This window comes from Colletotrichum lupini, chromosome 5 (genome assembly GCF_023278565.1).
Source record: "Colletotrichum lupini chromosome 5, complete sequence".
NCBI classification, from domain to species: domain Eukaryota; kingdom Fungi; phylum Ascomycota; class Sordariomycetes; order Glomerellales; family Glomerellaceae; genus Colletotrichum; species Colletotrichum lupini.
Window position 1 is genome coordinate 5081419 of NC_064678.1, and position 12805 is coordinate 5094223.

Here is a 12805-nt window from a genome sequence, read left to right on the forward strand (position 1 = left end):
AATCTCCTATCCCGTGCGGTATTAAAAGGTCGTCTCTTTTATATAACGAAATACCTTACTAATTTATAATAATAGAGTTTAATTACTAATTAGTATTAGTATCCCTATTATAAGGTAGTTAGTTCGAACCGTAGTTAACAAAGAGATTAATTAAACTATATAAATATCTACGTAGTAGGTATAAAAAGGAGGTTCTAACCGTAGGTTAGGCTGGCTATGATAATCGTAAATAGGGCCCCTAATTGGCCCCTGCGCAGTCGGCTGTATGCCGCGGTCGAATTGGACTTCCAATCCGACACTATCTGAGCTTTACCAGAAGTCACTGGATCAGGAGGCTGTCCTTTCCAAGACCGGCAAAGTATTTTCCTCTAAGGCTATCAGCGATTTAGAAGACCAGCATGGCCAGGGAGAGGCCAAGAACGAGTTTGACAAGCTCATGCTGGATAAGTTCGTCGCACTGGATGAAGACAAGTGCCGGTTCACGTACCAGCTAATCAACGCTATGGGCGCCACCAATGTCGTGGAAGCCGGCACGAGCTTCGGCGTCAGCACCATCTATCTTGCGCTTGCTGTAGCTCAAACCAAGGCTACAACGGGCAAATCCGGAACCGTAATTGCGACGGAGAAAGAGAGGCAAAAAGCTGCGATTGCGCGCGGCTACTGGAAACAGTGCGGTTCGGTGGTCGAGCAAGAGATTGACTTACGGGAGGGGGATATACTCGAAACGTTGAAGCAGGGGCTTCCGTGGGTTGACCTTCTCCTTCTTGACAGTGAGTTACTACTCTGCTATAATGTGAAGAGAACTCTGTGTGGCTAAACTGTTGATAGTTTGGTCGGCGCTCGCTTTGCCGACGCTTAAGACAGTTCTTCCTCGACTACGGCCTGGCGCGGTGGTCCTGACTGATAACACGATCTCAGCGGCGGACGGATACAAGCATTTGTTGGAATTCTTGCGAGAGCCGAAGAACGGCTTCCAGAATATGACCTTGCCATTTACCAGCGGATTCGAGATGAGTGTTTATCTGCCGGGAGTAATAAGGTAGATGTTATGGGTAGCAAAATGGGTTGAGGAATCTTGCTGCGTTGCTGCATTATATTAGTACAGGGCTGTATAATGATGCGCGGAATGACTAGTCATAAATGATACAAAGAATTTCTTCATACTGTCTGCGAGTAGATGTTGCAAATTTCCTGATACATGAGTGTACGTTATACGGTGAAATTTGCTTCTATCCTCTCTTGCTATTCTCGAAAAGCGAACCCCGAGCCAGCCCTCTTCCGTCTTAGCACTCGTCTGAAGAATTGGCGGCCTCTTAGCAGGTCCGGTGGACGGATCTGAAGATGGGATTATATCTCTGAGTCCCGCTCTGAATATGTTTACTACAATAACCGAACTTCTGCTCAGCATTAAGCCCACAAGGGGTCTGATGTGAGTCACCAACTAGTGACCTAATTTGTCGGCCGAAGAGACTAAGATGATGCTCGTGTAAGAATACCCCAGTCCGAGCACGCCAACAGCTTTTCTGAAGCTGCAACCAGGTGGAACATCCCTGAGATCGATCCACTTCATGGAGAAAGATGGAAGGCATTTGCGATCAGAGCTTATCAACGGGGAAATGCCATCGCATCACTTCCAGACGTAATCATACTTTCTTCAGGTTCTGCTGCGAATATTTAACTATCAACTGCTAGCAGATTTTCGGAAGTCATATCAATGCACGACTCACTGTTCCGACTTACATCACAACCAAACCCGTCCTCTTGTCCAACATGTCACTGCCTACCCCTCTGCCATACTCCAGCGTCCTAGATGCTATAGGCAAAACCCCAGTTATCCAACTCAAGCGCATCGTCCCCGAACGTTGCGCCGATGTATTTGTCAAGCTGGAGTTCCTAAGTCCAACGGGCTCTTACAAAGACCGCATGGCCAAGTCAATGGTTGAGGAAGCCGAACGCCGTGGTGATCTCACGCCCGACATTACAGTTGTCGAAGCGACCGGCGGAAGCACTGGATCCTCTTTGGCATTTGTTTGTGCGGTGAAGGGGTATAGGTTCCTAGCCCTCTCATCCGACGCATACGCAAAAGAGAAGCTGCAGACAATGGTTGCCTTTGGGGCTACGGTCGACATTACGCCCAGCCCCTCTGGCAACACCACAGCGGATCTCATGGCATCAATGAAGAACCGTGCGGCACAATTGGGTTCGCGCGATCAGTTCCTTTACACCGACCAGTTCAGCAACCGAGATGCACTTATTGGATATGCCGAGATTGGCAACGAACTGGTCCGCCAGTTCCCTGGCGGGTTTGACGTTTTCTGCGGCGCGTTCGGGACGGGAGGTATGGCAATGGGGGTGTCAAGCGTTATCAAGATGCAGAACCCCAACGTCCGCGTGGTGCTACTGGAACCCTCGTCGGCGGCTTTGCTGACCGAGGGCCAGGGCGGATCACACGGTGTTGACGGCGTCGCGCCAGGCTTCATCTCCCCTCATGTTACAAGAGAATTGTACGACGAGGCCCGCACTGTGGATGAAGGCATCGCCCGGAATATGTGCCGTCGATTGTGCAGAGAGGAAGGCCTGATACTTGGGACATCTTCGGGGATGAATATCGCAGCAGCTATTGAAATCGCGAAAGAGCTGGGGCCAGGGAAAAAGGTAGTTACGATTGCTTGTGATACCGGACTCAAGTACTTATCTGGACCTTTGTTCTCGTGAACGCCTACTATGGTAGTCGGTGTCACATCATACTAATCACTGCGGGTGTTCAACAAGCTATGCAGAAACTTACATGTATCTCCAGGAAAAGGATTTCATAGTCACAATAATTTGTTGTTAGATGCGAGGATACAATCACGTATAGTCTAGATGCTTCCAGCTTGAAATGCATGCACAGACTGACAACATTATTCGATGGCATGTTGCAGGTTTCAAAGCAACCGCCACTTTGATTTACACACATGTGGCAAGTTTAATGACTGCAGGAATTATGCGCTCAAGACTGTATGTCACGATGCACCCTTCTCCTTTCCTTCTCGATACTTGGCACGATGCCCTCAATTTTCATGCAGCATGAGCATCGAAAGTTCAAATTACTAACATGTACCAAGATTCTGTCAACATTCACATTCAAACCTTCACCGCCACTCGCGTGGCAGGAATTCCTCAATCCATGAATGGGATGGATCCTCGACCATACCCAAAACCACACATTTTGCAGACGCCACCGACCACACACCTCGAAAACATGCCGGTAAGGAAAAAACTGGCCTAGATGCGCAAGTTTCCCTGGCTGCATCATGTCCCCGCCAGCCGGCTCTACCCGTTCTGATGCAGCAGCCATGCATTCATCCGTTGAGTGGCTTGCAACATTTTACCATTGAAATGGCAAATTTCCTCATTCTCAAGTCTACCCTCGCAATGAGCGCCCATCTGTACTCAGAATGGCCTCATAAGACGCAATCCCTTATCTCGCTTGCCGGCATTTTCTTGTCCAGTGTTGGACGAATAACTGTTTGCAGGGTCCGAGAACGAGAAAGACACACACAAGATGGTATTTCAGCTGGACCCTTGGAAACGCCACAAAATCCCCCGCCAGGAATGTTTTCATCGTGTTCCGGGTTACCGTGAACATCAACATGCAGGACCACGGACCGGGCCACGCGCGGGGAACCTGCCTTGCCGCCCTCTAGCTGCAAAAAAGTGACTTGCCTAGACCAAACATTTGTGCGGCTGAGAAACGACTGAGACACAGGACGGCACGCACCTGGTAGACGGGCACGACGGTTAACCACGCGGGATGGGCTACCCCGCCCGCTTCTAGTCTCAATCCGGCGAGGGATTCTCAGATATTCTAAGGGTTCTCACGATCAACTGATACCGTTCCCGTTTGAGCTGAGGCAACATCACGAAAAAAGGCGTCATGAGATGGCATGATGGGCAGTGCAGCTGACAGAGCCTAGAAGGTCCAGAAACCACCGCAGGAGAGACATCGTGAAACTCTAAATGGCATGCAGCTACGGTCGTACGGCAACACGAATGGCTCAACATGCTCGGAACGAGGAGCTGAACGCCTTTGCTGCTTTTTGGCTTGATGATGTGCTGGTTTTTGACCGCATTGAGGAATCGAGACGACGGATTCATTCCAAGAGTCGGTGAAGGTCGAAGCGAATGGGAAACTCAGAGAATCTTTTGCTTTTGAGTGTGGAAATACGGCTTGGTTTCGAGTATAAGAGGAGATATGAGAACTTAGGAATCAGATACTCTCTCTTGCTCATCATCACTCACTCCACTCTCAATCATCTACCTTACTCTAATCATCACATCCAACACTTGAACAACTTCCTTCGCTGAGTCGAAAGAAAAGTCACAATCTCATTAAGATGTCTTCCTCCCAGCAGCCCCCTAGGCATCTGAGCCACCTCTCTCCCATCCCAATCACCCAGCAAGGCCTCCAAGCCCTCTACGACAACGACAACAAGCAGCTCATCCTCAGAGCCCAGGGCAATGCTATCCACATCACCACTGGCATTGAGTTCAAGCGTATTCAACAGTTCGTTGGCGGTCTCCTCTTCGAAGTTCAGGGATGGGTTGGCCCCGTCACCCACGGAACCCAGCCCTACAATGTTGAAAACTTTTTCAACATCGACCTGCCCAGCCGCGTCACCCCTTCCGGCTACGTCTTCATCAAGGGCGCCGAAAACGCCGAGTACAAGGTCAAGATCCAGCCTCTGTTGAAGGATGGATCCAGCGGCGACAACAACAAAAACAACAACGCCGCCTCCAACGTGACAGCCAGCTCCGAGGCCCCCAAGTTCAAGCTCATCCCCGCCACGGAGCCCATCATCACCAAGCTCGGACAGGGCTTCACCGTCCGCCAGAATGACCAGTTCAAGGGCCAGGGAGGCAGCGTCGACATCTTCTTCAACTCGGCCTTTGTCAAGCTGACCAACGCCAGCATCGTCGAGAACCAGATTCAGTGGACCTTTGACACCCTGCAGACCGGCAACTCCCAGGTTATCATCTCCGTCTCCCAGCAAAACCCCCCCTTCTCCTACCGCGTGGTCCGCAACGTCATCATCAAGCCCGCTGCCTCTACTGAAGCCCTCAAGCCCCTGGCCCTCTTCTCCGTCAACGACGCCTCCAAGGCCACGCAAGATAACACCGAGGCCGAGATCGCCAAGTCCGGAAACGAGGACTCCAACATCGTCATCCCCTCCTGGGACGTCGCTGTCAACATCGGCCTCCAGGCGATCCAGAAGGCGTTCCCCAGCGCCAAGCTCCAGACCGCCACAGGCCGCTCCCCGACCGGCGCCGGCGTCGAGCAGCCCTACGAGCTCTCCCTCGTCACCGTTGTCGCCCGCATCGACAACGACAAGATCGCCAGCGTCAGCACGGACGGATTCCTCAACTTTGGCCCCGTCCACACCGGAAAGGCTCTTATCGGCGTTGAAACCTTCAACTGGCCTGTCAAGGTCAACTCCAACGATGTCTTCTCCATCGCCCGCAAGGCCGGATTCCGGGAGCCCGTCAACAACATTGCGCTCTCCAAGCCCGCCAGCGGCCCCTCCCTTGAACAGCCGCTCTACACGCTCACCCTCGGTGACTTGAGTGTTCAGATTGGAGCTACCGATGGCAAGATCCTGAGCGATATCAATGCTTAGGTTGAGCAGAGCTAAGCTCCAGGAATAAGTTGCAGTGGCTAGGCATATGATTTAGTCAAAATGCCCACGTTGTTGCAACTGGTTGGAATGAAGGAATTCCTTTTGTTCAAAACTCTGCAGACTGATTTCAAAAGTTACCTCAACCTCGAGGACAAACTCCCAAAAAGACTATCGTTCCATCGATATCTCTATAGTTATTAATATAATTCAACATTTCACTCTTTGTATGCTGTTCGTTAACAACCTCGATATACCCTTGATGTAATCTATGACTATAGCCAGCGATCGAGGACATCCACTGCTACTGACGTTATTGGCGTCGAGTTGATCATCATATGTTGAGTGGCGATATATACCCTGGTCAAACTCAAATGCAACCATCTAGACAAAGCTTCGAAAGCCAAACGACATATTGGGCAACTCCTACGGACTCTACTGCAAGTCACCAATGTAACTTCGTTAGCAATTGACAATTTTTACTCAGGTTGCCTGCGAACTGCACCTTGCAAAGTTGATCTTAAGAGTGTACTTGTATTGTGCAGGCGTCACAAGTGTCATGTCAAAGGGCACCCCAAACTCGAGGAGATGACTGAGGAAGGTAGTTCATAAGGTTCCATAAGATTGTCTATGGCGCCATGGCCAGACGTTAGCCAGCCGAGCCCCAGAAACTCCGTACATAATTATGCCATCCGTACTCTCTAGCGAACCAGACTCCAAAGCTCCAGGCCAAAACAAATTAAGAACCACGCTCGATCAGGGCAATACTGCTTGTACTCAAGCCATCTTCTGACGTTTCGGATCTGCTCCCGGTGCGCCAGGAGGGTTGCCCGACGTCCCATTATTCGATACATCAGCCAGGACCGGTCGTCCAGCGCCGTCTTGCTGCAACGGACGCTTCATCGTGGGTGGCCGGTACGAGTTCCGGTTAGCCAGGGGACTACCAGCGCCTCCAGGAGCACCGATACGGCGAGTCTGGCTGAACTGAGGGTGAGGCATGCCGGCTCCTCCTCCCGGGCCGGCATTGCCCGGTCTCACCGGTGTGAAGCCGGACGTAGACGGTTGTTGCGATGGGGTTGGCGGGACGTGTTGACCAGATCTAGAGAGCGGCTTTGAGCTCGAGTGGTCTATGCCGGGGGTCTTTCGTATGGATGGGCTCTCTGCCTTTGGATTGAAGGCTTGTTGGCCGGCTGGCAGCAACATGGGGGCGTCAGCATTGTTCCCCTGCAGAGCAGATTCTGGGATTTGCTGTACAGCACGTGCAGAAAAGAAGCCGATGGGTTCGGCGGCGGCATTTCCAGCCTGGCCTGGCGTAGTCACATTGGCATTTGCCGAGGGAGCGGACGGAGCGGAGGGGCCTGACGGGTTCGAGGGTGCGCGGGGTTGGTTTGGTGGTTGAGGTCGGTTGCCGTAGCCTGTTGGAGGGCCCGGTCGTGATTGTGCTTGATTCGGTGTCTGAGGTGGTCGTTGATTTCCATTGTTTCCTAAATTTCCTGCTGACGTGCTCCTGCCCATTTGACGAGACGGTGCTTGCATGTGCTGAGGTACGGGCGCTGGGGCAACGCTCGCAGCCCTACTGTTCGAGTTGCCGTTCGTTGTTGCTGGGAGAGTAACTTCGTCAGGATGGTCGCCTTCGGAGATGGCGAAGTCCACATCGTCGAAGTCTAGTCATGTCAGCAAAAGAGCTCTGCGCTCCATCGGCCACACTCAAGAGTTCCCACCTTCATCCATCAGGTCTTCGAGAGATTCCGTGGTCTCTAGTTTTACGGGTGGTGCCGCTGGTGCCGCTGGTGCCTTTTCCTCCACCCTTTTGACGACAAAGTCTTGCTGTCTGTGCAAGTCATCTTCGTGGAACCTTTTCGGTTCAACCTTCATCTTGATCACCCTAGCGAGGTAATCCTTGTCGTATATGCAGTTGCCCAACACATTGCCAAAGTTCCTCAACGCCCTCTTCAACGCATCTGTGGTGCCCTCCTTTTTCGCCTTTTCAAACGCCGCAGCCTTGCCCTTGCAGTTCTCGATATGCCCATACCCAATATCCTCGTGAAACGTGCCGTCACGAAGCGTCACCCTGATGATCACAGAAAGTCCGAGGCTGATCCTCATCGTCTGCGGGTGCTCGTCGACAAAGTCGACCTGGATGTTCTGGATGGATGATGACCAGCCATTGAAGCCGAATACCTCGTTGGCAAGAGCGATGCACTTCTCGGCGGTGATGTAGTGGACCTTTTGGCCTGAAGGGCCGGAACGTGAGGATAGGTATTCGGGGCCGAGCTGCTTTTCGAGGCGGCTTTGCAAAGTAGCGATTTCCTGTGCCGTGTACTCGCTCATTCGCTTCTGTGGTTCCTCGAAAGGGTTCACCACGATGCTGTGCTGATCGCCCGGGCTATGGTGGAGTGTGTCAGTGGACGAGACGCGTCTTGGAAGTGGCAAACATACGCGGGCATCTTGTCGAACAGGATATCTCCTCCGCAGAAGCCCAAGGGATAAGAATGCTCGAACTAGACTTCGGAGCTGGAACAAATTCCTTCGTGACGGAAGGCTGGGCGTCGTGGGCAGAGCAAATATGGGCTTTCTGCCTAACGAAGTGAGTGAGGTTCAGCAGATGTGTCGCGCGTTCACAATTAACGCCTGCCTTGACGCGTCGAGTCGAGCGCGGGAGGCAGCAATGACGGGTAGTCATGTGACCGGGTTATATGACATAAGCCCCCACTAACATTGGCTGGAGCTATCTGCCTGTTCCTGACAGGAGGGCTGAGGCCTAGCCCCCGGGGAGGTTCGGCAGGTTCTGTCAGCGGCAAAGTACCTGAAAAGAAAGCGAGCGGGGGAAAGGGAGAGGACCTGGGCACCCGTGGCACCTGAACCATCACCTCAGAGTTCACTGCCGCTGTCGTCCGAACAGCGAACGGTTGGAGTAAGAGCCTCCACAAACCTACCCCGCTATATGCCGCCAAAACGAGGTTCGAAAGCTTTAATTTTCCTGGAGCAACCCTGGAGCAGCCAAACAGTGTGTGTGGGAGCACAGCGGGCGCGGCCAATGTCAGGTGCATCCCAAGTGCCCGCAAGGTTGGAGGGTCATCTCGTAATCGGTGAAAGGGAAGGAGGATCCAATCTCATCACCACCAGCGAGAGACGTGCATCTTCTCTGACGAGTTTCAGGCTTTCAGCCCTTTCTTGATTCTAGTCCAACTCATCCAGAAGGGTTTAGTCTGTTGCTCAAACCACACAACACACGATACACGATACACACCCAAATGGAAAAAAAAAAATGAAGTTGAACAGGGACAGTCCACGAGAAACATCAGAGGGAGAGGGGGAGAGGAGGTCGGACTGCTTTGGTGTAACATGACCAAAGCGCACGAACAGGCAAAGGAAAACGAGTAATCACAATGTATTGACCAGACGTCTCATCGGGCCTGGGGTTCTCGCTCATAAGGTAGTTGGCAGAGGGCAGAAAAGAGGCGGCCCAGGAAGAACGGCGACGATAATGAGGAACTGTCTACGGCTATCCCGGGCCCGGCATTTGTTAAAGGCTGACGATGATCAGGCACGCAAAGAGGAGAGGGGTTGCATCATGATGACCACCCATACAAATTTGCCCGTACAAAGGTATCTCATCATCAGAGGGCAATTTCTCTTATGAATATAGGTGTTTGTCAATGCCAAACAGACAAACATGCAACCTGCAACAATGCTGCAGGCCTTTAGCTTCCTCGAGTTATAAAGGAGAACGCATGTGGCCATCGCGGATGTCACCGACTCAGTGGGCAGTTGAAACAGATGAGCCGTCTTGGATGCACGCAAACTGAGCGACTCGTGGGACACGTACGCTTGCATGGATACAACGTGCTAATACCTTAATTTCATGCTACACTAACACATGAGGTAGCCAACTGCTGTGAAACCGTTATCTGCTCTGCACGACTCAAGTGTGAACTCGTTTCTTCTCATAACGAGATGCCTCTCTCTCACACTCGTCCTCAATCAACCCACACAGCGTCTCCGTCAAGGGTGATAATTATAAGCCATGAGTGGACTGAACTCTCCCAAGCGGGCGGGATCATCGATTGCTTGCTGTCCCCAAGATGCTGTCCCTGAAACATGAGAAAACCAAAACTAACTACCTACATGCAAAGCGCGTGACTCGATTTCCTCGTCAACCGCAGGAAGAGGATGGGGGATCGAAAAACCCCAACTCTCAACCACGAGAAGACTCGCAACTAGCGTCAGGAAAGGGATATCATCAAATCAACGAAAAGTGACAAAACGCCGCCCAACCCCTCGTGGTCCTGACAGAAAATGTGTCCGTGGAACCCAAAAGTCTATGCCCGTTGCCGTCCCATGCTGAATGAAGTAAAGAAGGAAGTAAGCCGTCGTTATAGTCGTCGTGATATGTTCAGTGGGTGCCGCCGACCGTGGCCGATGTCGCGGCGATGCTTATTATTTGACGTTCGGATGATTTTGTTCTTTCGTCGTTCCAGTCTCAGATTTCTACCAAGGTCCGACACGCACAGGTGCGCCATATGTGCCAGACATGAGCTGGTTGAGGATTGAGTTCGGATCCGAGGATTGCTTTCCGGGCTGTTGGCCATTGGAGCCCCCGTTCGCCATCCAGCTGACGCTCGCCGCCATAGCATTCATTGCCGTGCCCATGCGTCCGCCCGAGATCTCGTGGTGTTTCGCCAGGGTCTGGTCCCATCCTCCAGTGTGCAGACTCAGACCGCCCCCGCGCTTAGCAGCCTCGTTGATGACCAGGGCCCAGGCCTTTGCAATTTCGTCATATGCGCTTTCCTTGTGGTGTCGATATTGTTGCGGCTCCCAGTCCGGAAGGGCGTGGATAATCTTGGTGGCTCCGTCCAGATATTGCAGCGAGACGGTGGCTTGGTTCTCGTTGGGAGGGAGATATTGCGGGGTGAAGTCAAGTAGTGCATCGATAAGAGCCGTCAAGGGGGCCTTAACCCGGTAGTAGGTGTAGTCGGCACTAGTTTCTCCGTATGGAATGGCGGCCTTCACCTTGTCCTGGTACTCTTGCAAAACGCCGTGTGCAGCGGCGACTGTCGGGCGAGGGGCACTGCTAACAACCTCCTGGCCGATGTCAGGGTGACGCTCGCAGATTCGCTCGAGAACGGTTCGCAATGCGGTCGGGTCCAGAGTCTCCAGGAGTCGGGGGAGGGTGAGTGGGCGGCCGACCAGTTCATTCGAGCGAACCTTTTTCGACGGGCGCTGAAGTTGTCTTGATGAGGTGGACGGGGAGCTTCGGGGAGAGAGGGACATCTCATCGCCTTCCTCGTCAGCCTTGCGCTTGCGGCTGGTGGCCATGTTGTGAAATGGGCTCACTGTTAAGGATTAGCGTCAGGATGCACGAGTCGTCGGGTAGCGGTTGCGTAAATCGAGATTTGTCTTTCGCCCCATGCTACGCCAGCCCAGGGAGGGAACACAGCGACGAGGGAAATACTCACAAGAACGAGAGGGAGAAATGCGGTTGGGGTCGTGGGGATGTTGGAAGAGAGGCGGTTGTGGTGACAACAACACATTCATGTTGTGATTGAATTCGAAAGATCGGGGAGTCGGAGTCGGGCGGGAGGTTTCCTGCTTTTTGACTCTGGCTGACGACGACGGTTGCGACCAAAAAGGACGACGGCGACGACGACAACAATCTAGGTGCGACCAGATGCTCGAGTTGCTTTGATTGAAGATGAGTCGGTCGGGCGGTAAGTGTCGGGAAGAAGACGGGAGGACGGCTTCTTGTTTGGATTGATTGTTGTGGGCTTTGTGTGAAGAGGGTGAATGTGAGGGGAAAGAAGAGCAGTTGGCAGAAGGATTTGGGCAAAGGAGAAGAAGGACGATGGAGGCGAACGGAGCGAGGGATAGCACCCGCTGCACACCTGAGGAAGCGAAGGGGACTGGAGAAAAGGGGAAAAAAGGACCTTTTCCTCTTCCAGTGCTTCTACCGCACCTCGCGCCTTCTTTACAGTGGTACTAAGCTGCTGGGGACTAACCTGGTAGGCTTGGGCCTGCTGGACCTTGCTCAGATGGCGGCGTGGGATTTGCTGCTGCAAGCCTGCAACTGGGTCACTGGATCGCTGGAACCACCTAGACCCAGCTAAGCAACGTGCGTTGGCTGGATGGGATGCCCACCTAACCCACTCTCTGTGCCGAGTTGCAGGCCTACAGGCTGCCCGAGTAGAGAGGAATGCTCGAAAAGGGTTTGGGTACGAATATAGATCCAGAGATGTGCTAGGGATTGGACTGCATTCATAGTAGCTTGCAGATGTCCGCGTACTACGAGTAAGTAGAGAGAGGAACCTACAGTACCTCGAGAAAGAGGGTGCGGCGCCGCTGGGTCGAGCTGCTGCAAGCCGCCTGTGAAATTAAACAGAAGCGGTCAAGGGCCCGATGGATGCCCTATGCCGAAACAGCAGGCCCCATCCACCAATTGTAACAATGTACAGATACTTACGGTACCTTGAGAAGGCACACGACCACACCTTACCGAGGCGGCATTGGTTGTCACTCCTGCACTCTGCGAGTTGTTGTGACAGGGGGGCAGCGGGATGGCGGCCACTGGGCGGTTTCGTCTGGGCGACTGGCGGATCTCATTCGTCGGGAATCGCCCGCACGTGAGTGGATGATGGAGGGCGCCAATCCGGCGGCGTTGGCGCCTCTACTACTGGTGGGGGGCTGTCTCTGACTATTTTTTTCCCTCTCCCTCTCTCCCTCTTGAGTCGGGAGTCTCACTCTGAAGACCAGGTACCTTGGCTTACTAGTCACAAGTCACCGGTACATCTCTCCACTCTCTCTTCTCTTCAGCCTCCTTTTCAGCTGACTTTGATACCTCGCACACTCACCGGAAGTAGAGTACCTTATTCTAGGGTAATATCTCAAGTGGCTGCGAACTGTCAAAGCACAATAACCTTCGGTAATGATTGAATATGGCTTGTCAGACAGACTTCGGCGGCGTCGACAAGCCAATGGATGCTCATCTCAACTCTCTACGGATACCCAAGCAAAAAAGCACTTTAGGTAAAGTAAAGTAAGCGGGTCGCGGGTGGCCCCATTCGCATCATCATCCATGAACCCCTTCCAACCCCTCTAACCTTCTTCAGCGTCCCTTGATGGCAAAGAACCTGGAACTCCCCGGCCACAAA

The 12805-nt window shown here is 52.7% G+C and overlaps 5 protein-coding genes across 5 annotated transcripts; 3 read left to right on the plus strand and 2 right to left on the minus strand.

Moving 5' to 3' along the window:
• Positions 1-265: 265 nt before the first annotated feature.
• Positions 266-1043, plus strand: CLUP02_10938 (O-methyltransferase; the record flags this gene model as incomplete). Its single annotated transcript, XM_049289909.1, has 2 exons — positions 266-770; positions 829-1043. 2 exons carry the CDS (start codon positions 266-268, stop codon positions 1041-1043), a joined length of 720 nt encoding a protein of 239 aa, XP_049147054.1.
• A 727-nt stretch (positions 1044-1770) lies between these two features.
• On the plus strand, positions 1771-2715 carry CLUP02_10939 (cysteine synthase; the record flags this gene model as incomplete). The annotated part of the gene is made up of 1 exon (XM_049289910.1): positions 1771-2715. The coding sequence occupies one exon, from the start codon at positions 1771-1773 to the stop codon at positions 2713-2715; it is 945 nt and encodes a 314-aa protein (XP_049147055.1).
• Positions 2716-4379: 1664 nt separating this feature from the next.
• Positions 4380-5660, plus strand: CLUP02_10940 (uncharacterized protein; the record flags this gene model as incomplete). The annotated part of the gene is made up of 1 exon (XM_049289911.1): positions 4380-5660. One exon carries the CDS (start codon positions 4380-4382, stop codon positions 5658-5660), a length of 1281 nt encoding a protein of 426 aa, XP_049147056.1.
• Positions 5661-6434: 774 nt separating this feature from the next.
• On the minus strand, positions 6435-8104 carry CLUP02_10941 (recombination protein rad52; the record flags this gene model as incomplete). Its single annotated transcript, XM_049289912.1, has 3 exons — positions 6435-7321; positions 7379-8043; positions 8097-8104. The coding sequence occupies 3 exons, from the start codon at positions 8102-8104 to the stop codon at positions 6435-6437; spliced, it is 1560 nt and encodes a 519-aa protein (XP_049147057.1).
• Positions 8105-10148: 2044 nt separating this feature from the next.
• Positions 10149-11195, minus strand: CLUP02_10942 (uncharacterized protein; the record flags this gene model as incomplete). The annotated part of the gene is made up of 2 exons (XM_049289913.1): positions 10149-10993; positions 11117-11195. The coding sequence occupies 2 exons, from the start codon at positions 11193-11195 to the stop codon at positions 10149-10151; spliced, it is 924 nt and encodes a 307-aa protein (XP_049147058.1).
• Positions 11196-12805: the final 1610 nt, after the last annotated feature.